The sequence below is a fragment of the Saimiri boliviensis genome, chromosome 3 (assembly GCF_048565385.1).
Source record: "Saimiri boliviensis isolate mSaiBol1 chromosome 3, mSaiBol1.pri, whole genome shotgun sequence".
Taxonomy (NCBI): Eukaryota; Metazoa; Chordata; class Mammalia; order Primates; family Cebidae; genus Saimiri; species Saimiri boliviensis.
This window is the reverse complement of record NC_133451.1, coordinates 45,479,869-45,503,715: the sequence shown is the minus strand read 5'-3', so window position 1 is coordinate 45,503,715 and position 23,847 is coordinate 45,479,869. Positions and strand designations below refer to the sequence as shown.

Here is a 23,847-nt window from a genome sequence, read left to right as displayed (position 1 = left end):
TTAGATGGGAGTATTTCCCTGAATTTGATCTTACTGGTCTTGGCTTTCTTTCACAAAAAACAAACAAACAAACAAACAAAAAACTGTTAAATCATCTTGTTTACCTTACAGACTGTCAACCATATTTTAGGGATTAAAAAATATTTCCCTATTACCAACAAAGTAGAATTTTAAAATAAAACATGTCTTTAATGCTGCACAAATGCATATCAAATATGGGAAGACATCCTTCCAAGCTCAAAATTATCTGGTTTCCATGTAATTATGCTCTTAGTAAGGTTGCTTTGAACATCCTAAACTGTCTTATTAGAGGAGATGTCTCTAATAATTATTCTTAATTACATAGTGACCATTTTTCATTGACAACTGATTTATCGGAAGCCCATTACATTTAAAACCTGTGATTGGTTCTGCCAGAGGATACAAATACAAAATAAGATACAGTTTCTGCTTTAAATGGGAAATATATTTAGTTTAACGGATGTGGAAAGTAATTCTGTTAATTTTTCCTTTTGATGGGTTTTCAAATCACTACTGGGATAATATTAGGAACATAACAAAACACAGTTATTCAACACCCATTATGTGCAAGACATTGTGCTAGTTTGGGACTTCAAAAAGGATTAAGATTTTGCCTTTGCTGTTACAGCTAGAAAGACCCAGGCAGGATGTAATAAGTACAATAGTAAACGTGTGAAAAGTGCTGTGAGAAAATGCTTCAGAAACTAATGAATAAAGCAGAAAATGTAGATATAGTATGTTATATTATAGATACGAAGTTCCGTATTTGTCTAAGTAATTATTGATTTATTATTGGTGATATAATATAGTGTAGTAAAGCTAGCACACGCTTTAGAGATCAATACAAGGGGATTAGAATCCTGGCTCTGGTATATACTACTTAATCTCTGTGAACTCAGTTTCCAGATGCATAACATTCTCATCAAGATAGTGCCTTTGGAGGGTGTTGTGAGGATTAAATGAAATAGTATATGGGAAGAATCTAGTAGCTTACCTGGCACATAATTGATCTTCAATAAATAGGAATGATTATATTTCTGCATATTGTTCTTTGGAAAATACCCACACCCTGTGAGCATATCTGCTCCTCCATCTGTCCATCCTTCATTTCCACTGCCACATCCCTAGTCCAAGGTGTTATCACCACCTCTCAACTTCACTAGTATAGCAACCTCTTAGAAGAGCCCTTCTTCTATTTTTGCTTCCCTGTAATGTATTGTCAATGCCATTGTCAGAATAAGTTTGTAAAAAGTTTAATCCAATCATAAAAATTCCCTTACTTCAAACCCCCAGCGGCCTCCCAGTAATGCGATACAAATTCCAAATGATGGGATACCAATCAAACTTCTTACCACAACCTATAAGCAAAGACCGAGATAGACTGAATATCAGAAGAAGAGAGATCCAGGAAAGAACACAGGAAATATGATTAACCTTTGGGTTCTCTAAGGCTGTCATAACAAAGTACCACAAACTGGGTGGCTTAAACAATAGGAAATTAATTTTCCATAGTTCTGGACATATCAAAGTGTAGACAAAATTAGGTTCTTCTAAGTCCTCTCTCCTTGGCTTATAGATGGCCAACTTCTCTCCATCTTCACTTGTTCTCCACTATGTGTCTGTGTGTGTCTGTGTCCTAATCTACTCTTCTGATATGGTCACTATTGGATTGGGGCCCACCCTAGTGACCTCATTTTAACTTAAGTATCTCTAAAAATTCTATCTCCAAATATGGTAATATCATGGGGTACTAAGAATTAGATCTTCATCATAGGAATTTGGAGGGAATACAGTTTAGCTCATAACAATACTCTATATAACTCTCCATCTTTTACTGATATTTCTACAACTCATTTTCCATGTAGTTTTAACAACAGTCACCATAACATGTATTATAAATATGTTGCTTAAAAGATGCCACTTTTTAGAATATGAGTTCAAGAGTAAGTGTTCTAACCACTGTACCCTGGTTTTTATTCTATCATTGTGGCTTTCGTTTCTCATTATTCTGTCTCTCCCTTGCTTTGCTTCAGCCCCATTGGCCTCTTTTCTAGTCCTTGCATTCATTCAGCCCTTTTCCTGTCTTTGATCTTGTCCTTTTGCAGTTCTTTCTGCCTGGAATCCAATTTTCCCAGCTCTTGCAATGGCTCATGCTCATTCTCCAAGTTTGAGTTTAAGAGTCACTGCTTTGAAGAAGCAGCTGTGACTGCAAATCAAGAATGGCCTTCCCAGTCTCTCACTCTCTTACGATTCTGTATTTTTCCTTTTAGAAATGCTAGCATTCTGTCATTTAGTTTATCTTTTTACTACCGTATTCATACTCTGATTGCCCCAATGTCATGTTAGCTCTTTGAGGCAGGGAATTCCCGAGTCTTGTTTACCAATGTAGCATAAGAGCCTTGCAGGGAACCTAATATACAACTGGTACTCATTCAAAGACCTGGAACCAACCCAAATGCCCATCGATGATAGACTGGATAGGGAAAATGTGGTACATATATACCATGGAATATTATGCAGCCATCAAAAGCAATGAGTCCATGTCCTTTGTAGGGACATGGATGAACCTGGAAACCATCATTCTCAGCAAACTGACACAAGAGCAGAAAATCAAACACCGCATGTTCTCACTCATAGGTGGGTGTTGAACAATCAGAACACATGGACACAGGGAGGGGAGCACTACACACTGGGGTTCGTTGGGGGGAAATGGGGGAGGGACGGGGGTGGGGAGGTGGGAAGAGATAGCATGGGGAGAAATGACAGATACAGGTGAGGGGAAGGAAGGCAGCAAACCACACTGCCATGTGTCTACCTATGCAACATTCTTGCATGTTCTTCACATGTACCCCAAAACCTAAAATGCAATAAAAAATAAACATTTATTGAATTAATGTCTGAATGAAATCCCTTTACCAATCAAATGTTTTTAGGATCTCACTCAGCCTCAAAGATCCATAGGAACATAGGTAAATACTGAATAATGAATGTCACAAATAGTAATGTTATAGTTTTGAGCACAAAACATTATTCAAGAATCATTGAGAAAGTAACATGTTATGCAAGAATTGGAAAATGTTCATTATTATCATGGAATCATTATAACTATGGAACTACAAGAATTAGCATACATCCACACACTTTAAAATAAATTTATAAAGAAAAAATATCATTGGCCTAATCCTTCTCTCTCCTAGACTCCTCACTCCCTTGAAATACCTATGATGTTAATATTTTATAGCACATGATATTGTAAATACTATTCTAGAAAAACAGATGAACACTGTAAAATAGAGTAAAGTGAACAGCCTCATCTAGGAACTTGTTAGAAATGCAAATTGTGAGGCTGCACCTTATGCCTAGTACTAAATCAACAATTCAGGGTGTTGAGTTCAGCAATCTGTGTTTTAACAAGTGTTTCAAGCGATTCTGACATATATGTGTGTGTGTGTGTGTGTGTATACATATATATGTATATATGTGCACATATACATATATATACATTCCATTAGTTGTTTAATACTATTATTAGTTAAGGTTTGAGAACCACTTCCATAAACAGATCTTCAAAGTAACTTTTGATTTCTCAAGAATCTTGTCGAATAGACTAGTTGTCAGGACATAATCAACCTCAATTATTTTGAGTAACTTATCCCCACTTGCCTTGACTTGCAACGACATAGTGTTTCTGGTTTTACTACTCTTGCAATTGGCCTTAACAAACTAACATAGTGATTTATTTCACTATTGAACCTATTTGAGTGAAATTGCTATCTTCTAGGGTTCAGCATACATTACCTGTTTCCTGGGTTACCTAACTATTCCTGGAACAATTTCACTTTAATGAGTTTATTACTACCATGTTTTGTTGTTGTTGTCTCCAATTTTCCATTCAAATAAAAATTTAATTAACTTTTCTGCTTTCTATAGATGTAGTCTTGAAAAAATTAAATCTCATGGTAGATCAGCCTGATCCAGACTTTTTCTTGCATTGTACCGCCTAAGGCTCTATTTTTCTTAGGATACTTATTCAATAAAGAATTTCCTCATTCTCCCTCAAGCCATCGTTCTTTGTGTGGATCAATCTTCATTCTTTAGAAGAAGAAATAAGAAATACTCAGATTTATTTTTATGAGGATAACTTTAGAACTAGAGCGATTAAGTGATACCAATTTCTCTTTGCCATTTTTTTTGGCCATAAATCCCATTTCCCAGCCAGAATCCAAGTGAGAGATTATTTCATGTTGATAGCAGATGTTGTTCTTCCCAGTTACAGCATACCTAGCCTCTGTCTATACAGCATTATAAATGATTGTTTAAGGAAATTACGTTCAAGGGTCAACAATATTTATATTTTTGTTAATAAAATGCTATATTATCTGTAATGATGACTATTGTCATCATTGAGCACATTATGTTCTAGAGCCTGGGACAAATGGTTTACAAGTATTATCTCAATTAATATTCATTAAAATCTTTACCTATGAGGATACCTGACTTGAAGATCATATTACTAGAATATGTTAGAACCAAATTTGAGCTCCAAACTCTAAGCATCATGCTAAACTAAGATTGTGCTAAACCCAGATTGTATTCCCTTGTCTAAAATCTGTGTCAGCCATATTGTCACTATGCTCCCACCTTTTCTTCTGCCAAAATATCTATGTGCTTCTTCACAAACCAGTCTTATTTAGATACAGGAAAGAGTCTCAGTAGTGGTCATTGTCAGAAGCAAAGGGAACCTCACGTGGAATGCATACTTTCATGAGAGAGTCGTTGTGTTGAGCATCTTATTTCAGCAATTTCATTTGATCTCTATCAAGTTCTTGCCTGATGGTTGTGGTTGCTACTGTTGAGGAGTTAAATAACTTGCACAAGATAGTACAGCTAGTAGGTAGCAGAGAATAAATAGTTGTTACTTACAGGAAAGTTTTTCTTTGATCCCAATCACCAGTGGATGATGTGCCTGTTGATAAAGGTGACATGAATCATTTTTAAAATTATTTACCAGTATCCTCAACTCTCCAAGGATGCATTCTGGACAGCCATTATGGTTTTTTCCTGTTCACTCCTGTGGCCACGTTTCCCTTTTTTAACAGCTCAGTTCTTTATAGAGACCAATCAGATGATGGACTATAAAATATCACAAAGGTTAAAAGCTTTTGTGTCTCTCTATTGCCTGTTGTAACAGGGCCCAGGGGTAATGTATCTTGGAAGAAACAAGGTTCCTGGTAAGTAATTGGGGTTTCTTTTTGCCTGTAAGTAAACACTGATTTCTGGTTTTGTTGTGCTTTCATCTACATTTTTTTTGTAGAGATATATTATCTCACTGAAAATTTAAGATGCTTATAAAAACATGATATGTCACATCTGTATTTACTCTGTAATTATCTAGCCATCCCAGTCTGTAAAATAGGTAATTATTTTTTCACACTTATTTACTTCATACCTGCTAGGTCCTGTTACAGAAGTGAAAACTGACATATATGTCACCAGCTTTGGACCTGTTTCTGATGTTGAAATGGTAGGTATTTGGAAGTTTAATATACCTTTGAGGCTTGAAGAAAACATGTAGAAAAGATGCTAATTAATATTTATTTCATTATCAGTCACACAAAACTAGAAAGGCAAAGAATACCTAATTAAACTTAAGAATGTATAAAGAGTAAGACATTGAATCTCATTCAATTTGAATTTCAGCTGCAACATTTGAGTATTTGTTGATTTAGGGTCATTCCAAACAAAGAGAAGAACCTTCCTATTACTGGTCCCTATGTCACAACCTAGTGTTCAGCCTTTTTGCTTTTTTTTTTTTTTTTTTTTTTTTTTGAGATGGAGTTGTGCTCTTGTTGCCCAGGCTGCAGTGCAATGGCACAATGATCTTGGCTCACTGCAACTTCTGCCTCCCAGGTTTAAGTGAGTCTTCTGCCTCAACCTCCATGTAGCTGTGGCTGGGATTGCAGGTGTGCACCACCACACGTGGTTAATTTAGAATTTTTAGTAGAGAGAATGTTTCACCATGTTGGTCAGCCTGGTCACAAACACCTGACCTCAGGTTATCTGTTCACCTCAGCCTCCCAAAATGCTGGGATTACAGGCATGAGCCACAGTACCCTGCTGTTTTTTCTTTAGGAAACTATTGAGGAGGAGAAAATTAGAGGTGATCATTAGCTTCAGTATGAACCAGTTATGTACACTGTTTTGTAGTTTTCATTTTATTTAGTATTTCATGTTGGTCTAGTTGCTTGCTGCCCATCTCAGCCCTTCTCCTTCCTTCTCACTCATGTTTAAGAGTTTAGAATACCAAGCACTTGTCAGGAAGAATTCATCCATACAGTTGTGCTACCTTATATTAAATATATTTAGTTTGCATAACAAAAAGCCACCTTAGTTTATTCCTTGATCCAAAGCTCCTAGTAATTTGAAACTCTTGGGTTATTTGACTAGTTTTTAAAAACTTTGTGAAAATAAAATATGTTTTACATGTATTACTTTGTCTTTAAAATGCATACAATTACATGATTAATTATGCATAATATTTTTTACACATCAACTGATTTTTTTGTCTAGTCTAAATTAAAACACAACCGTAACTACCTGGTACTGTCAGTTTTCTTAAATGATAGCAAATTTATTCTTAAATGATTCCTATGTATGGTAATTTATCTTACGAATATAGAAGATGAAGGCATCAAGATAGATAAAAATTACTCTAATTGCTGAAAATCTTTTTGATTCATTGATTTAAGATCATTTCTGCTACTATTAATTTTATTTGGAATGGTCTTTTTTAGGAGCATGAAGGAAGACAGAATTTAATGCTTATTTTAACAAACTTACATGTAGTCATTTGTGACTTAAATATGTTCCATACTAATTGCCCTAGGAATACACAATGGATGTGTTCTTCAGACAGACATGGATTGACAAAAGACTAAAATATGATGGCCCCATTGAAATTTTGAGATTGAACAATATGATGGTAACAAAAGTATGGACCCCTGATACTTTCTTCAGGAATGGAAAGAAATCTGTCTCACATAATATGACAGCTCCAAATAAGCTTTTTAGAATTATGAGAAATGGTACTATTTTATACACAATGAGGTAATCATTTTTTTTTCTTTTTACTTCTTCCCTTCCCTTTTTATTTTTTTCTTTCCCCCTTCCCTTCTTCCTTCCCTCTTTCCTTCCTTCCTTCCTTTTCTTCCCACCCTGCCTTCTTCCTTCCTCCTTCTCTCCCTTCCTTTCCATTTTAGGATCTAAAATTATAATTATTTTTAAGAAGGATGGATTTTATTCAATTACATTTCTCATTACAGACTCACCATAAGTGCGGAGTGTCCCATGAGATTGGTGGATTTTCCCATGGACGGACATGCATGCCCTTTGAAATTTGGAAGTTGTAAGTTGTTGTAATAAAAATGTTGTTAGAATTTATGATTACCTCATGCAAGCTGATATTCACATATGTATTTAATTTTTCATAATTCAACATTTAAATCGTTGTCCATGACAAAAACTGCCTGGTTTTATTTCTGGAGACTTCATTAACTAATATTTTATAACAAAGAAATAAAAACAACCCCCTTTCCCCAGAAAAAACAAAAACTTATTTATGCAGCTAGTCTAAGTACTTTTAGTCACAATTGGCAGGTGATCAGTTGTGAAATTTAGGGACCTCTGAATGCTACATGTTGGTAGTGTTACATAGAAAGTACAAATTATATAAATATATATATATATATAATTTATATAATTATAATATATATCTCGATATATAGATAGATAGATAGATAGATAGATAGATAGATAGATATTTTATCGCAAGCAGAGTCCTTCATAGCAGACTTGGAAAAAGTCCATAAAAGATTCAGAGCTTCCTGACACAGTATAGGTTAAAATGACAGAAGCAACATTGTTAGTATAAAAGTGACTGAAGCATGGCAAAAGCATGGTAGGAGGTGTGGTCTGAGATAATAGAATGCCTTACACACCACATTTAGGAGTTTGGATTATATCTAAAAGCTATGGGAAGCCTTTGGAAGATTTGATAAAACAGTGTCACTTTCTTTGACATTTTACAGTTCCACTTCGGCTTTTTCTTTTTCTTTTTCTTTTTCTTTTTCTTTTTCTTTTTCTTTTTTTGAGAATGGGTGATAGAGAGGCTGGAGTGGAAGCAGAGAAGAGATGGAGGCTGTTGTTTTAGTACAAGCAAAGACGGGAGTGGCTTAGACTAGGAGGATAGTAGAGGAGAAAGTGTGAAATAGATGTTTGGGAAATTTTGTAGAAATGAACGCAACAGAATGAGGTGAATGGATAGGAATTAATATGAGATTCCTTTCCTTAAGCTCCCTTCTCTGAGAGAGCAGAAAACTAAGATTGCCTTTTCTAAGGTCTGCCTCAAATTTTCAATTCAATCAGAACCTACCAAAAATAGATGCTGGCTTTTACTATTGCTTCAGATTCTTAGTCTCACTGATTGTGAAACTGTTGCCTGCTGTTATCATTGCTCACTGCTTAACTTAATGAGAATCGGCAGTAACTATTCTTTTTATAACCCCTAGTAATCACAATATTCAGTGGCCTTACTTGAAGCCGGAGAGAGTAATACGTTCCCTTACCAATAATTTAATAAGAGAAGATAAATGCACAAAAATACATAGACAGGGTGATCTCATTGGGGCCAGAATTATCCATTTGTTCTGTCATCATTAAAATTTTACCCAAATTAGCTCTCATGTAGAGGAAGTCCTTTTCACTCCCCGCACTCTAAAGTCTAGTTCTCAGAAAAAGCTCTCTTCAGAAGGACTTGAACATAGTGTTCAAGAAGGACTTGAATATAGCAATAAAGAAATTGCACGTTGGAAGCTGATGTTTTTGGATTGTGAATTAAAAAGAGAGGCACACCGTACTCAGCAAGTAAGGATTTTTAATTATTCTGGAAAGGGAGAGAGAGAGAAAAAAAACATGATTTTAAACCCCCATGCTTATAATCATAGGAATTAGAAAAACCGGGAAAGAAGTTTATTCTAGCAAGGTAGGATAGCCAAGGGAAGGATACTTAATGTGTAATATCATAGGCAAGAGCATAGTATATGTAACAATTTAGTGAAGTGTGAATATATTTCTGGAGATAAATGCTGACACATAACATAACTGAATGAAGCTAAACACAGTCTCACTGTTTTGTAAGGTGCTCTTAGGTGTCAACTTACCTAGAATTAAATGATTCCATCTAGGGCCTACTGTGCTATAGCCATTTTAGGATGGTTTGGGAGGGAAGTTGGCACACAATTCATTTTGGTTCTTTTGAACTTACTTGTGTGTGAGCCAAGCTGTCTGTTGTGGGTAGACTGGTAAGCAAGCAGCTGGTCTCCATTTGCACTGAGTGCCAAATAATAGAAAATGGGCTTAAATTGCCACTAGACGAGATCTGTTGAAGATAGAAGGGGAAATGTCTTAATTGTAAGAAATTAAAGGTAGTGGAACTGGTTGTGTAATTATATTCCCTGGACAGCTTTACAAACAGCATAGCCAGTTGTCACTGTACAATGGTCCCCAAATACCGTGGATATTGCCCAGAGGCAGAGTTTGAATAGGTCACCCAGGGGAGCTCTCCTAACAGTAGGATTTGTTTGGTTGTTATTATATTATATTATTACAGGAAGCATATGGTACATTTCTAATAGCAGAACTGTATTAGGGTGACATTGGTCAAGCACTGGAAGTGAGTTAGGAGTGAAAAAAGTAGGAGCTTGACAGCACAGTTTTGGGAGTTTAATATATCTGCTTTTGAAGTGCTTATCCTTACTAGCATGGACACACATATTTCTGCATATGTAGCATTCGGATGCCTCAGTTTTAATCTCTCCTCCTCCAATTACTTGGCATAAAAATAAATACTGTTGATTTGCAAGAGTATTTACTCAATTTCTAGTTTTCTAAATCTTAAACATGTTTGACTAAATTACAGTGAACATTGTTTTCATTTATTCCATCTTTCATGAACAAGTACTGTTTTTAAGTGTTGACCACTGATGCAGCTGAAAAAGTAGCACTGAATCTAACCACATTCTGTGCTCTCTTTTAGATGCCTATCCAAAGAGTGAGATGATCTATACCTGGACAAAAGGTCCTGAGAAATCAGTTGAAGTTCCAAAGGAGTCTTCCAGCTTAGTTCAATATGATTTGATTGGGCAAACTGTATCAAGTGAAACCATCAAATCAATTACAGGTGAGATATGTAATGAATAAAGCCGATATGCTACTTGGTGTTAGCATAGAGTTTTCTCCTGACTTTTTCATTGAAATAGTTGTATTTATTTCAGGAGAACAAACATTTTCCAGAAATAGAGTTGATGCAAGAGTTACAGCTCATAATTTCTTTATATTTATAATCTTACTTTAGTTCAAAATAAATTCTGATTTAGCAAGATGCTAAAAGTGAGTTGGTTTTCTTATTCAGAAATGAAAGCCAGTAATCAAATATGTTAAAATTATTTTCACAAAATTATGTGGTAGGAAGTTTGATCTTGGCTTTTTTTTTCCTTTCTTTCTTTTTCTTTTTTTGTCTTTGCTTTCTTTTTGGTTGTGGATTTTGGTGATTTTTGTGGGGCTTTCCAAAAATTTTCTTTTATCTTGCTCAATTTTAGGGTACCACCTTTCTTCATTTTTTCAAAGTTAACAAAAATCTAAAGCTTAATTACAAACTATGGGTATACATTAAAGTTCTCACATGAGTAGGGGAATGTTTATTATTGATGTTTCTTGGTCTGTCTTTTCTTTTGGAATGTAAATATAAAGAATTATAGAATTTAGTTTTTAATCATATTTGGTGGAACAAAATTATCTGATTATTGTTTGTTCTAAGATAGTTCCTTATATACACATATCACCAGAAAAAAATATTTTTAATGATAATTGTCTTAGTTTGTTTGTGCTGTTATAACAAAATAACACAAACAGTGTGGTGCATAAACAACAGAAATTTACTTCTCACAGTTTTGGAGGCTGACAAGTCTAAGATGAGGTGATAGCAGATTCAGTGTTCAATGAGGAAACCCTTCTTTGCTCACATAATAGTACCTTCTATTAATAAGTCCTCACATGTGGATCCTCAAGGTGTAGGGAGTGGGTGCTCAAACTGGGGCCTCTTTTGTAAAGGCACTAAATCTATTCATAAAGACTCCACCATTATGATTTAATCACTCCAAAGCCAACTTCCTATCATTACAATGGCTATTACGTTTCAACATCTGAATTTTCAGGACCACAAACATTTAGACCACAGCCATAGTTAAAATTTATTCCACAGTTACTGTCTGACATGCACCCTTCTAAATTCTTTTCATGTATTCTTTTGCATAACCATCACATGAAGTGGATACTACTACAACATTTATTTTATCCGTGAGAAGATTTCAGTACAATGTATTTGCCTAAGCACACAGCTAATAAAGGGCAAAACCCAAATTCAAATCTAAGTGTTTTGACTTCTGAGTTTGTATTCTTAAAATGTTGACTGCCAGATAAAATGCTAAGATTTCATTAGTAGAAAATGAGTAGTTTTAAGAGCTGGAACAAAGGTGTGAGAAAATGAAGTGTTTTGGTTTTGTTTCAAGAAAAAATGGATAAAGCAGTGTGGTGAAGAGATGAGGAATCTAAAATAGTCAAACTCAGAGGCAGAGAGAGGAAAGGTGGTAGCCAGGGGCCTCCAAAAGGAGGAAACAGGGAGATATTAGTCAAAGGGCATAGTATTTCTGTTATCTAAGGTCCTAGATATCTACTGTATAGCAGAGCGCATAGAGTAAACAGTACTTTAGTTAAAAATTTGCTAAGAGAATAGATCTCAAATATTCTCATCACAAAAGATAATAAATAACAAGGAGGGAACTTTTGGGGGTGATGTATAAGTTTATGGCATAGATTGAGGTGATAGATTCACGAGTGTATACTTATCTCCAAACTCATCAAGTTGTATACATTAAATATGTACAGTTTTTGTATGTCAATCATACCTCAAATAAATTGGTTAAAAATTAAACATAAATAAGATAAAATGGAAATGTATCATGGATAAATAAAATTAATACATAAGCTTTTGTTTTAAAAAAGAAATTTAGCCCGCTGTCTTTTCTATTAAAACTGCTTTGTATAAGTTCACACACTATCATGAAATCAATGGCACTGCTCCTGTCTCCTAAATTTCCATTACTGTTATCTTTACAACACCTGTCATGACGGTTATCAATTTGAGAAAACCTTCTTCACATCAATTACGAAACAATACAGTAGCTTTCTAACAGGGCACTTTGCCTTTCATCTGTCCAGGAAAATATGGTTTTGGAAGGACATCTATTTTCCAGTCTGCAAGTGGGATTTAGAACGCATCTGGTAGGATGTGAGGTTTCTGAATGCTGGGCTTCACAGTTTGTGAATAAGGCCACTGTTTCCTAAGTAACTTTCTTGACATGTTCTTTTCAGAAGTAACAGTAAAAATACTTATCAAGAGCTACCAGAAATCTCATGATTTATTATACTTATTAGGTATTCAAGTTTTTGTCTAAATGCCAGTAAAACATGCTTGAACTCAGTATACCTGTATGTTTTACATGTCTGTATTTTTCTTCATATAAAGAACATTTAGAAATTCAACTGTTTTCTAAAACTAAGGTAATCTCTCTCTGAGCTTGTGAGTGTGTATGAAATATATATATGAATGAAATATATATATTTACATGTAAATAGCATATATTTATTTCTTTCTAAAATTATATTTTCATAAATGTGTGTGTGTATGTGTATGTGTCAGTGTCTGTGTGTGCATTTCCATTTTTTCCCCAGTAGTTTTCCATGAAAGTTAGGTCTAAATGCTGTTGCTAAAAAACACTGAAAATGAAAGCTAATTGCCTTAGCAATACTAGACCATCAAAATAGAAAGCACTACAGAAATTTAAAAAAAGTTTTAGCCCAATTTGTTAAATTGTTTAATCATTACACGGAACAAAGTGTTTTTCTGTATAATAAAGTTCAATATCATTTTCTTTCTCGTTAGGAAACTACATACTTACTGATGTTTGTGTAGCTATGCACAAAAGATAATTTCTTTGCTTGGAATCCTGTTTGTTCATCTGAAATATGTTTATGAAGCCATTGACTAATTGCCTGCAGAACTGATAACACACTTTCCTCCTGTTTTCTTGGCAGGTGAATATATTGTTATGACGGTTTACTTCCACCTCAGACGGAAGATGGGCTACTTTATGATTCAGACCTATATTCCATGCATTATGACAGTGATTCTTTCTCAAGTTTCATTCTGGATAAATAAAGAATCAGTTCCTGCTAGGACTGTATTTGGTAATTGCAATTCATTTCTTGAGTGTTTTTGTTCAAATTACATTTTGATCAGGATTCATGGGATATTTCTAAGAAAATGTTAAACCCTAATGCATCAGGCTACCCTGAATAAGGAATCACACGGGCTTTCATTTTTACCTAGCCAGTACATAGTAATATAAGCCTGGGGAGATAAAGGCATCCCTCCTTTCCTCTGGGGCCATCCATCAGATTTTCCTTGCTGACAACCAGACTGGCGAAGACCAAATGTGAATCTGGACATAATCTCACTTTTAGTGATATTCTTGGGCTCCAAGTATAATGCTGTGTAATTGAATTAAAATTATGTCTATGTGTTAAAATGAAATGCACTGGCAGCTTAAAATAAAACAAATAAAAGTCATGGCTGAATAAATATGAAAGCCTTAGAATAATTTAGCTTTTAATGAAGAGGAACAAAATGCAAATGGTTTAAATGCATTAAATTAGAAGATATTATGTGCTTAGTTTATAAGCTGATCTATTTACATCTTTTTTTTTTCTAAACACTGTTTTTTCTTTTTGTTTTTATATTGGCTTCATATATACCATATAGTATTCTGAACCATATAAAGTTCAGAACATATGACTTTAAAATTTTAATAACTGTTAATATCTTCTACATGTCAGTCATACTTTTAAATAGTAAAATTTGTTATAATTATAGTTATTTTAATGTCTTTCTCTATTTTTTCCTCTGTTTATTGTGAGTAACAAGAGCATTCAGTAGTAGAATAAGAAGGAAAATAATCAGAATTACTCTGGAATGATGGTGTAGTCCTCACAAGAGTGCCAATTCGTCTTTGCTTTTCTACCTGGTAGGATCACAGCCATGGTATAATATCCCTTATGACACAATAGCTGAAGAGATGCTGGTGTGAAGGAACTAAGAAGAATAGAAACTTTTCACCCTACCTCCCCATCCTTTTCAAAACTGCTGATTAGGGTGTCTTAGTGTCCTCAACGGATCTGAAATACTCTATAAACAATTATCTTACCTTTAATCTTAGGTTTCTCTAAGAAAGTGTTGGAGCATGAGGATGCATTAGAAAAATAGAAAAAAATTTGAAATTATACTGGAGAAACTCATATGGGGGGCCAATGGTGAAGGCAGGATGTGATCTTAGGAAGTAAGTGAGCAGGTATAATGGTACCTTAAAGAATTATGAGGGTTCAATTAAAGAATAACTGCACAACTGAAAGTGTTGAATATATTTTAGTTATTAAATACTGGTGTGAAAATGAAAGAGAGAAAACAACAAATCTAAGCTGTGGATGTCAGCAAGTTTAGGTTTAAACCAAAATTTGCCACTAATTTTCTCCATCCATAAAATTATGATGATACATCTTTCCCTCACAGACTAGTGAGAATTCAAAGAGTTATGTACAGTACTCAATATAGGGTATCTGGATCACTTAGTTTGTATTAATCACTTTCTCCCATACTTCTCTTATCTAAGGAAGATACATTTTGTTCTGACTTTTAAATGTTTTAAAGAAAGCATAACTTTCTAGTGTGTACTATTGGACACTCTGCTAAGTTCTTGATGTTCATTAGCACAACAGTCAAGCTAATTTTGTGTCTTTATACATCAGCACTCTTGACTAGGCGGAAAGTGTCTGTTGAGGCTGAGCATCCAAAGTCTCTTTACTTTTTCTTGTACAAAAATATAAATATTTCAGGAAATACCCTCATTAAAAATTAAAAAGAAAACTCAGAAGTTCCTATTATATTTTACAAATAAAAAAACTCTTGTATACATATAGTTTTTTAAAAATATGATCCTAAACAGCGTGTAGAACAGAAAATAACAATCCATCATAGGTGCATGTAATCAAGAGGTGATAGTGTCATAAGTGCAGAATGTGCAGGCAAAAATCCTACTTTCTAACCCAGGGTCTATCACTTACTAGCTGTGAACATTCAATAAATTACCTTTGCCTGCTTCCTCATGTGTTAAAACAGGATGAATGATTGTACGTACTTCATAGGACTGCTGTAAGAATAAAATGAGTTGATTCAGATAAAGCCCTTGAAATAATGCCTTGTGCATAGTAAATATCATTTAAGTGTTATTTATTGCTATTTATTAGTATGGCATTTGACTTCATTTGAGAATCATTGCTTGATACATTAATAAGACTGTCTGCCATATATTATTATTGTGATGACTTGATAACCTTTTATTTCTTGATTGACTATAACCTACTGTTCTGTCTAACTTGTCCCCAAATAATAGAAATTTCCAGTGGTGTGGAGGGCTACTATTGATTACAGCTAGACTCACCTGACATTTCCTATCCAAATAAGATATTTTAAGGAAATTAAGTCGCATGAAGTAAGGATATAAGTACCAATGATAAACAGATTTGCCAAATATTGTTAACCCTAATAATTACTCAGCAAGGTAGTCATTATTTTTTATAGATAAGGAAAATGACTCAAGCATATTAAGTAACTTGTATAAAGTCAAATTGTAATTAGTGGACCCAAGACAATTTCTGTGTAACTTTGACAACTCAGCCATGATGTCTTCACAGGAGGTGTGGGGATGTGGGGGCTTGTGGAGAATTCCAGAGCTGCTGAGTGAGATTATATGGATGCGTGCTAAAGACACTTTGTGGGTGTTTTTTTTTTTTTCATTTGAAATTTATCCATCTTTTGTACCCATGTTCCAGGATATTGTTTTTAGTCAAGCAGAGAAATTATTTCAGTAATTAAGTCTTTAAAGACCTAAGATGCATCAGATTGATAATTATTAGATGATCATTGAGGGGCTATGAAGGCACTCTTTTAGGAAAGTTAAGTTTTAAGTATTTTAGGGAAATTTGGAAGTCTATTTTCTTGTGAGATTTTGGTAAATACTAATTCTGGGCTAATTTTTTCTTTCCTAACTCGTATTTCCCTTTTCACTCATAAGAAGATAATTTGCTGGGTCAGAGACGTCATTAGAGAATGTAAATAAAAGGAGCAGAATGTGCTAAAAATCTCTCCGAAGGCCTTCTATCACCAAAGCTGTATGCCTCTAAGTTTTCTAATTATTCCAGTATAGTAAAACATTAAACACAAGTAAATGCCAGCTGGCATATCTTAATCATTGCTATTTCATTTTCTAGGAGTGGCCAGCCAAAAATTCACTCTTGTATACAGTCTTTGCCTACTCTTACACATCCTTTCTCAGCTTCTGGGCCAGCCAATATGGTGCATATTCAGCATGCTAAATGCAGGAATGGCATCAATAATTGGATATATTTTTTAAAACGTGGCTTTTAAATGTGTTCAGGGTAGATGCTGGCTGAGCCATATGTGACAGATAAATTGTCTTCCTGGATGCAAAGGAAACACGGATTCTTATTCTGACAAGTTGGTTTCTGTTTGCTATTCCATTGGTTTCATTTAACCAGATGTTCCACCTGAAACCAAGTATAATAAGCATACCTTTGTTATTGCGTTCTTTAAATTTTAGCACCAGGAGAGAGAAGTTTTTAATGCCTAAAGATGTGGCAACATTTAAATATTTAGCCAAATGTTTGTGCCAGCTACTTTCCCAGTTCTGACAGTGTCATAAAATAGGAACCATAGTATCTGGAGGGCTATTCTACAAATTTTAAAATCAAACTGATTGAAAACAGTGCAAGATAAAAGGAAGATAGCCACCTATCCAGCATTTTTGTGTGTGTGTTGGTGTCCACATCATCATTTAACTCACGAACCTGGTGATCTATCCTCCTTAACAAGTGGAAAATAATTATTGAATGTATGAGTCAATAACTACATTAGTATTCTGTTTGCCTGGCATTGGCAAGAATATTTTTTCACATGGCAAGAGGAGAAGATGAAGACCACTACTTCTGATCATCAAGAAAAATTGTCCTATTACAGAAAAAAAAAAGTTCAAAGTAACATAGGCAATCTTAAGTTGCTTATATTTGAATTTGAGTATCCTTTAAGGTTATCGCATTACTGACTCTAGAATTTTACTGAATAGTGTTATTATTTATACTGCACTGTTCATATTTTATTATAGCCACTTTTAGCATTGTTTCTATGACCTTAGAGGGAAAATATTGCTTACATTTCTGAGAAAGTTATAGCACATTTTTGAATTCTTAATAGCCCGTTAAATTTAAATTGTTATGAACAAGAAAAACATTTTTATCTGTCATCAAACGTAGCTAAAAATTTTCAGTTATTTTATTGTTTATTAATATATCTCACAGCCAACATGGGAAAGTTGCCACTTTTCTGATTCAGAATGAAGGCCTAAATGTTCCAAGGTCTCTTTCTGAAATAAAATCCAATAAATTCACAATATAGCATTTTCATAGATATCTAGAATTTATATATTTGAATAAACTCATTTTATAATCTATTTTAGACTAGTAAGAATGTTAACAATGTCACAAAAAGATTTAAAAGGGAATACAACCAAGTTCTCAAGTTTCTTTCTCTGTATAGTTTATAAGATCTTTATAAATGATGTGTAGCTCACGTGCTGCACAGTTGCTCCAATTTTTCATGTTCTAAGCATTGAAGATTTGGAAGAGATTGGATTTCAGAGAAAATGGATTGGGGAGGAACTGGAAAAAATGAGTTTTTATTTCCTGTGCATTTATCTTGTGCCTAGCACCATGTGAAATATTATAAACCTGAAGCAGTCTTAGACTTGTGTGCCCTCAAGAAGACTGTGCTTAATAAAGCTGTGGAAATGAGGGTTACACACATGGATTGGTTAAGGAACAGTAGGCAAGCAGAATACAAAAAAATTCTAAATTGAGGCGATAATATTATTTTCCCCAAATTGAAATAGTATGGTTGAACATGCATTATTTTCCTTTCAGCTGGGGATTGCCATGGATTGGAAATACGCAGTTTAAATGCCTTCAACATCATTGTGCTATCATCGCTATCATCATCATCATCATCATCATCATCATCATCATCATCATCATTATCATCTCCAAACATATTGTGTGTTAACTTCAGGCACTATCCTAGCCATTATACAGAATCAGTTAAAATGGATGTAGTAAATCCTCCCAAAATTTCAAATCTTAACTGCATAATATGGATTAGACAGACATATATAGATGTAGAAATGGACAAGTGTCCAAATATTAGCATTCTTAAATAATGTGTTATACTATAGGACCAGTGGCAACGAGAATTTTTCTATCAAGAGTGGGAACTGCCATTTTTTTCCAGGCTAAGGAGAAAGCATTCCTGGATGTGGTGCTTCAGAAGCCTACTGATGGAGAAGTACTTCTGTTGTTTTTGCAAATATTTTCTGGCCAGCTGTAAACTGATGGGTGGTATAGGTCCAATATCTGTAATGCCAAATTGCTCTGGAAATCTATTCCTCCAGTCATATACCTTTATTGTTTTACAGAAATGAAGCTTCGGCATAACTAGTAAATTTAGCATTTTAATTCAATAGATAATATATAAAGATAAGAAAGACCTATGTATAATTCATCCCTTTTCTGGCAGTGGTTCTCAATGGCAGTGGGCTGTGCTTAACTCTAGAAATTCTAATGCTCCAATTTAGGAGGCCAGTGTTCCTCACTCTCCATTCCTGGCTGAGTCAATGTTTCAGTGAGCTCCTCTTCCTAATAGGTGTATGTCTGTTGAGTCTCTTGGGATTGCTGGCTTAGATTCTATTATCATCCCACTGTGTGCTAGGTGCCTTACATGCTTTTAACCTTTAGAGAAAACCCAAGCAGTAGGTGTCTAATAAAACTCAAAAATTTTTCCAAACTCAATGCAAGACATATTAAGCCAATTATTAGACAAACTAGGATAAGAACCATATCCTTCTCTCACTCCAAAGCCTGTGCTAATTTTACTGGACCGCTAAGATTCAAATCCTCCATCAAAGATGATTTTGTTTGAGTTATTGTAAATTTTGTTAACCATATCCCACTTGATTTTCTAGGTTTTTGTTGGCGGTGGTGGTGGCTTTGTATAGAAATAACAGTAAGGTGTTTTGTCTCTCTGTTCTTTTGCTTTGAAGGAATAACAACTGTCCTCACCATGACCACACTAAGCATCAGTGCACGACATTCTTTGCCCAAAGTGTCCTATGCTACTGCCATGGATTGGTTCATAGCTGTCTGCTTTGCTTTTGTATTTTCGGCCCTTATCGAGTTTGCTGCTGTCAACTATTTCACCAATATTCAAATGGAAAAAGCCAAAAAGAAGACATCAAAGCCCCCTCAGGAAGCTCCTACTGCTCCAGCGCCAAAAGAGAAGCATTCTGAAGCCCCTTTGCAGGTATTTGACTTAATCTGTTTTCATTTTAAGATTTAGCTCCTTGGTCAAATTTATGTTGTCAGGGGAACAAACTGAGAACTTAAAAATACCAGTAACAATTTGTAAGTCATTAAAACTCCAGAAAAATACAAAAGTACCTTTATGAGCTTAAACTTTAAGCTTATAAATTAAACAGCTGTGAAAGGGCAAGATGCAGGTGAAGCTAATTGTTTGAAAGTTTCTTTCGGAGTTACAGATTTTTTTACAGAAAGGGGCAAAATCTCATGTATACTATTAGGATGAACCTGTGGACATCTTTAAGTGAGTTGAACAAACGTTTTAATGGAGTTCATTGTGCAAAACATAGCAGCTGTTTGTTTTTGATTGTTTCTTAAAAATTTTTTTGTATGTTTAATTTTTGTGACTACATAATAGATGAATATATTTATGGGGTACACGAGATGTTTTGATACAGGCATGCAATGTGAAGTAAACACATTATGGAAAATAGGATAGCCATTTCCTCAAGTATGTATCCTTTGAATTACAGTCTAATTACACTCTTTATTTTAAAATGTACAATTAAGTTATTATTGGCTATCATTGCTTTGTTGTGCTATCAAATAGTAGGTCTTATTCATTCTATTTTTTGTACTCATTAATCATTCCTATTTCCCTCCCCACCAAACTCTCAACATCCTTCCCAGTCTCCATAACCTTCCTTATTACTCTCTGTGTTCATGAGTTCAATTTTGTTGATTTTTAGATCCCACAAATAAGTGAGAATATGCAATGTTTAACTTTCTGTGCCTGGATTATTTCACTTAACATAATGATCTCCAGTTCCACCCATGTTATAGAAAATAACTGGACCTCATTCTTTATTTATGGCTGAATCGTCATTCATTGTATATATATGTACCATATTTTCTGTATATATTGTTCAGTTGATAGGCACATAGGTTGCTTCCAAATCTTAGTTATTATAGACAGATCTGCAACAAACATGGCAATATAGATATCTCTCTGATACACTGATTTCCATTCTTTGGGATATACACCTAGTAGCAGAATTGCTGGATCATATGGTAGCTCTATTTTTAGTTTTTTGACTACCCTCCAACTGTTCTCCATAGTGGTTGTACTAATTTACATTCCCACTAACAGTGTACACGTGTTCCCTTTTCTCCGTATCCTTGCCAGCATTTGCTATTGCTTGTCTTTTGGATATAAGCCATTTTACCTGGGTGAGATGTTACATCATTGTAGTTTTGTTTTGCATTTCTCTAATGGTCAGTGATGTTGAGCACTTTTTATATGCCTGTTTACCATTTGCATGCCTTCTTTTGAGAAATGTCTATTGTATTAGTCCATTTTTACACTACTGATAAAGACATACCTGAAACTGGGAGCAAAAAGAGATTTAATTGGACTTACAGTCCCACATGGCTGGGGAGGCCTGAGAATCATGGTGGAATGTGGAAGGCACTTCTTACATGGCTGTGGCAAGAGAAAAATGAGGGAGAAGCAAAAGTGAAAAACCCTGATAAACCCATCAGATCTCATGAAATTTACTCACTATCACAAGAATAGCACAGGAAAGACTATACTCCATGATTCAATTACTTCCACCTGGATCCCTCCCACAACTCGTGAGAATTCTGGGAGATACAACTCAAGTTGAGATTTGGCTGGGGACACAGTGAAACCATACCATCTATTCAAATCTTTTGCACATTTTTGATTGGATTATCAGATTTTTCCCTATTCAGTTGTTTGACCTCTTTATATATTCTGATTCTTAATTCTTTGTCAGATGAGTAGCTTGCAAATATTTTCTCCCAGTCTGTGGGTTGTCTCTTCACTTTGTTGATTGTATTTTTTGCTGTGCACAAGCTTTTTAACTTGATGTGATCCTTTCTGTCCATTTTTGTTTTTGGTTGCCTGTGCTCGTCAGGTATTACTCAAGAAATTTTTGGCCAGATCAATGTTCTAGAAATTTCCCTCAATGTTTTCTTATAGTAATTTAATGGTTTGTGGTGGTCTTAATGTATTTTGATATGATTTTTCTATATGGCAAGAGAGGGGCGTCTATTTTCATTCTTCTGCATATGAATATACAGTTTTATTAGCACTATTTATTAAAGAGACTGTCTTTTCCCCAGTGTAAATGCTTGGCACCTATGTTGAAAATGAATTCACTGTAGGTGTGTGGATTTGTTTCTGGGTTCTCTATTCTGTTTCATTGATCTATGCATTGGTGTTTATGCCAGTATCATGCTGTTTTGATTACTATAGGTTTGTAGTATAATCTATAATCAGGTAATTTGATTCCTCCAGTTTCATTCTTTGTGTTTAGGATAGTTTTGACTGTTCTGGGTCTTTTGTGGTTCCATATAAATTTTTGGATTGTTTTTGCTATTTCTGTGAGGAATATCTTTGGTATTTTGATGGGGATTGCATTGAACCTGTAGATTGCTTTTGGTAGTATGGAAATTTTATTAATATTGATTCTCCCAATCCATGAACATGAAATCTGTTTTCATTATTTGGTGCCCTCTTCAATTTCTTTAATCAATGTTTTGTAATTTTCATTATAGAGACCTTTGATTTCTTTGGTGAAGTTAGTTCCTAGGTATTTAATTTTATTTGTGGCTTTTGTAAATAGGATTTTTAAAAATTTCTTTTTCAGATTGTTCACTGTCGAAATATAAAAATGCTACGGATTTTTGTATATTAATTTCACATCCTGCAATTTTACTGAATTTGTTTATCCATTCTAATAGTTTTCTTGTGGAGTCTTTAAAGCAGCAGCTCTCAACATGGCCACACATTAGAACTACTGCATGGGGCAGGGTGGGGCCTGTACCTGTGTATTAAAGAGGAAAACAAAACCAATAAGCAAGAAGATAGATGAATTCTTGACCTAAAGGGATAGATCTAAGATGTGGAAAGCTCAGTAAGAGCTATTGTATTTTACATTTGACACATCAGTAAGTCTGTGATTTCAAGAAAACAATTAAAAAGTGTATTTTTCTTCATGGAATCCAATTGTACAAAAATAGTAAGATCTTCTTGAAAACATAGATGCAAACAAGCAGTGTCCCCTCTCTGTTTTTCCTCTTTTTCCTCTTCTTCCGCTACTCTCCAACTCCCTCTCTCTTTTTCTCTCTCATTCTCATTCTACTCAGCTTCTTTTTTGAACCAGCAGACAAATGCCTGGGGTGACTTACACACAGTATATTGTATTTGCCATGAATGGTAGTCTAAGACTCCCTTTGTTTGCGTATACTCAAATCAACATGTATATAAATCATCAACTTTATTCTGTACAGATGACAGCTCGGTCCCTTATTCATTCATTAATTGACTCATTCACTCATTCAACAAATATACATTTAGTGCCAACTTTGTGCCAGATTTCCTGTTTGGCGTCTGTGAGTCTATAATGTACCAAAAACCAAATGTCCTGCCAGATGGAGCTTACATTTACTAGTGTGGGGCAAGAAAGAGTTGACAGACAATTGCAAAAAACAAAAATAACAATACAGGTAATGTGTTAGATCGTGACAGGGCTCTGATAGTACTAAAAGGGGCAGGAAGTGTGGGAGTAGGAAAGGATTTGGGAATTCTATTCTCAGAGAGGTGACAGTTGAAGAAATTAGGTTAGGTGTTCAACATCGCAGGCATTAACTGGTCAAGAATCCTGCAATTTATAGCTCTCTTCCTCTTCCTACAGGGCACTGGGCCCTTTAAGAATGGCATGTGTCCAGGTGAAAAATTCATGTCTTTCCACTGAGTTTAGATAGTTTATATTTTTCTCTAAATAAATCCATGTCATCACAATTTTGAAAATTATCAGAATGAATTTTACACACTATTTGTTAGTTTAAAAAAGTACTGATTGAGTACAGTTTACTTTCACTGTGTCTTAATAATAAATTTTTCTTATTACTATAAGATTTCCTTTGCAAACAACTTTGGCCATAATTCCTACCTTTAGATATTCAATATTATTATAATTATTTGCTAAATATTCTATAATCATGTTGCTGCTTTTATCTGTGCAATAAGAATTATTTGGAGATAATATTAACATATTCAAATGGGATTTTTAAAAACTTCATTGTTAATTTTTAGTTGCATATGTTCAGAAATATTACCTATACAGATTTAAATGTTACAGATATTTT

At 34.5% G+C, this 23,847-nt stretch overlaps 1 protein-coding gene across 1 annotated transcript in view; it reads left to right on the top strand.

The window, feature by feature from the left end:
* The window catches only part of GABRA4 (gamma-aminobutyric acid type A receptor subunit alpha4), a 71,589-nt gene that overhangs the window by 9,650 nt on the left and 38,092 nt on the right, over positions 1-23,847 (top strand). The window contains exons 3-8 of the mRNA XM_003933652.4: positions 5,478-5,545; positions 6,908-7,128; positions 7,344-7,426; positions 10,115-10,258; positions 13,231-13,383; positions 19,416-19,675. Of these exons, the coding sequence (XP_003933701.1) occupies positions 5,478-5,545; positions 6,908-7,128; positions 7,344-7,426; positions 10,115-10,258; positions 13,231-13,383; positions 19,416-19,675 (929 nt within the window). The remainder of the gene's footprint in view (positions 1-5,477; positions 5,546-6,907; positions 7,129-7,343; positions 7,427-10,114; positions 10,259-13,230; positions 13,384-19,415; positions 19,676-23,847) is intronic.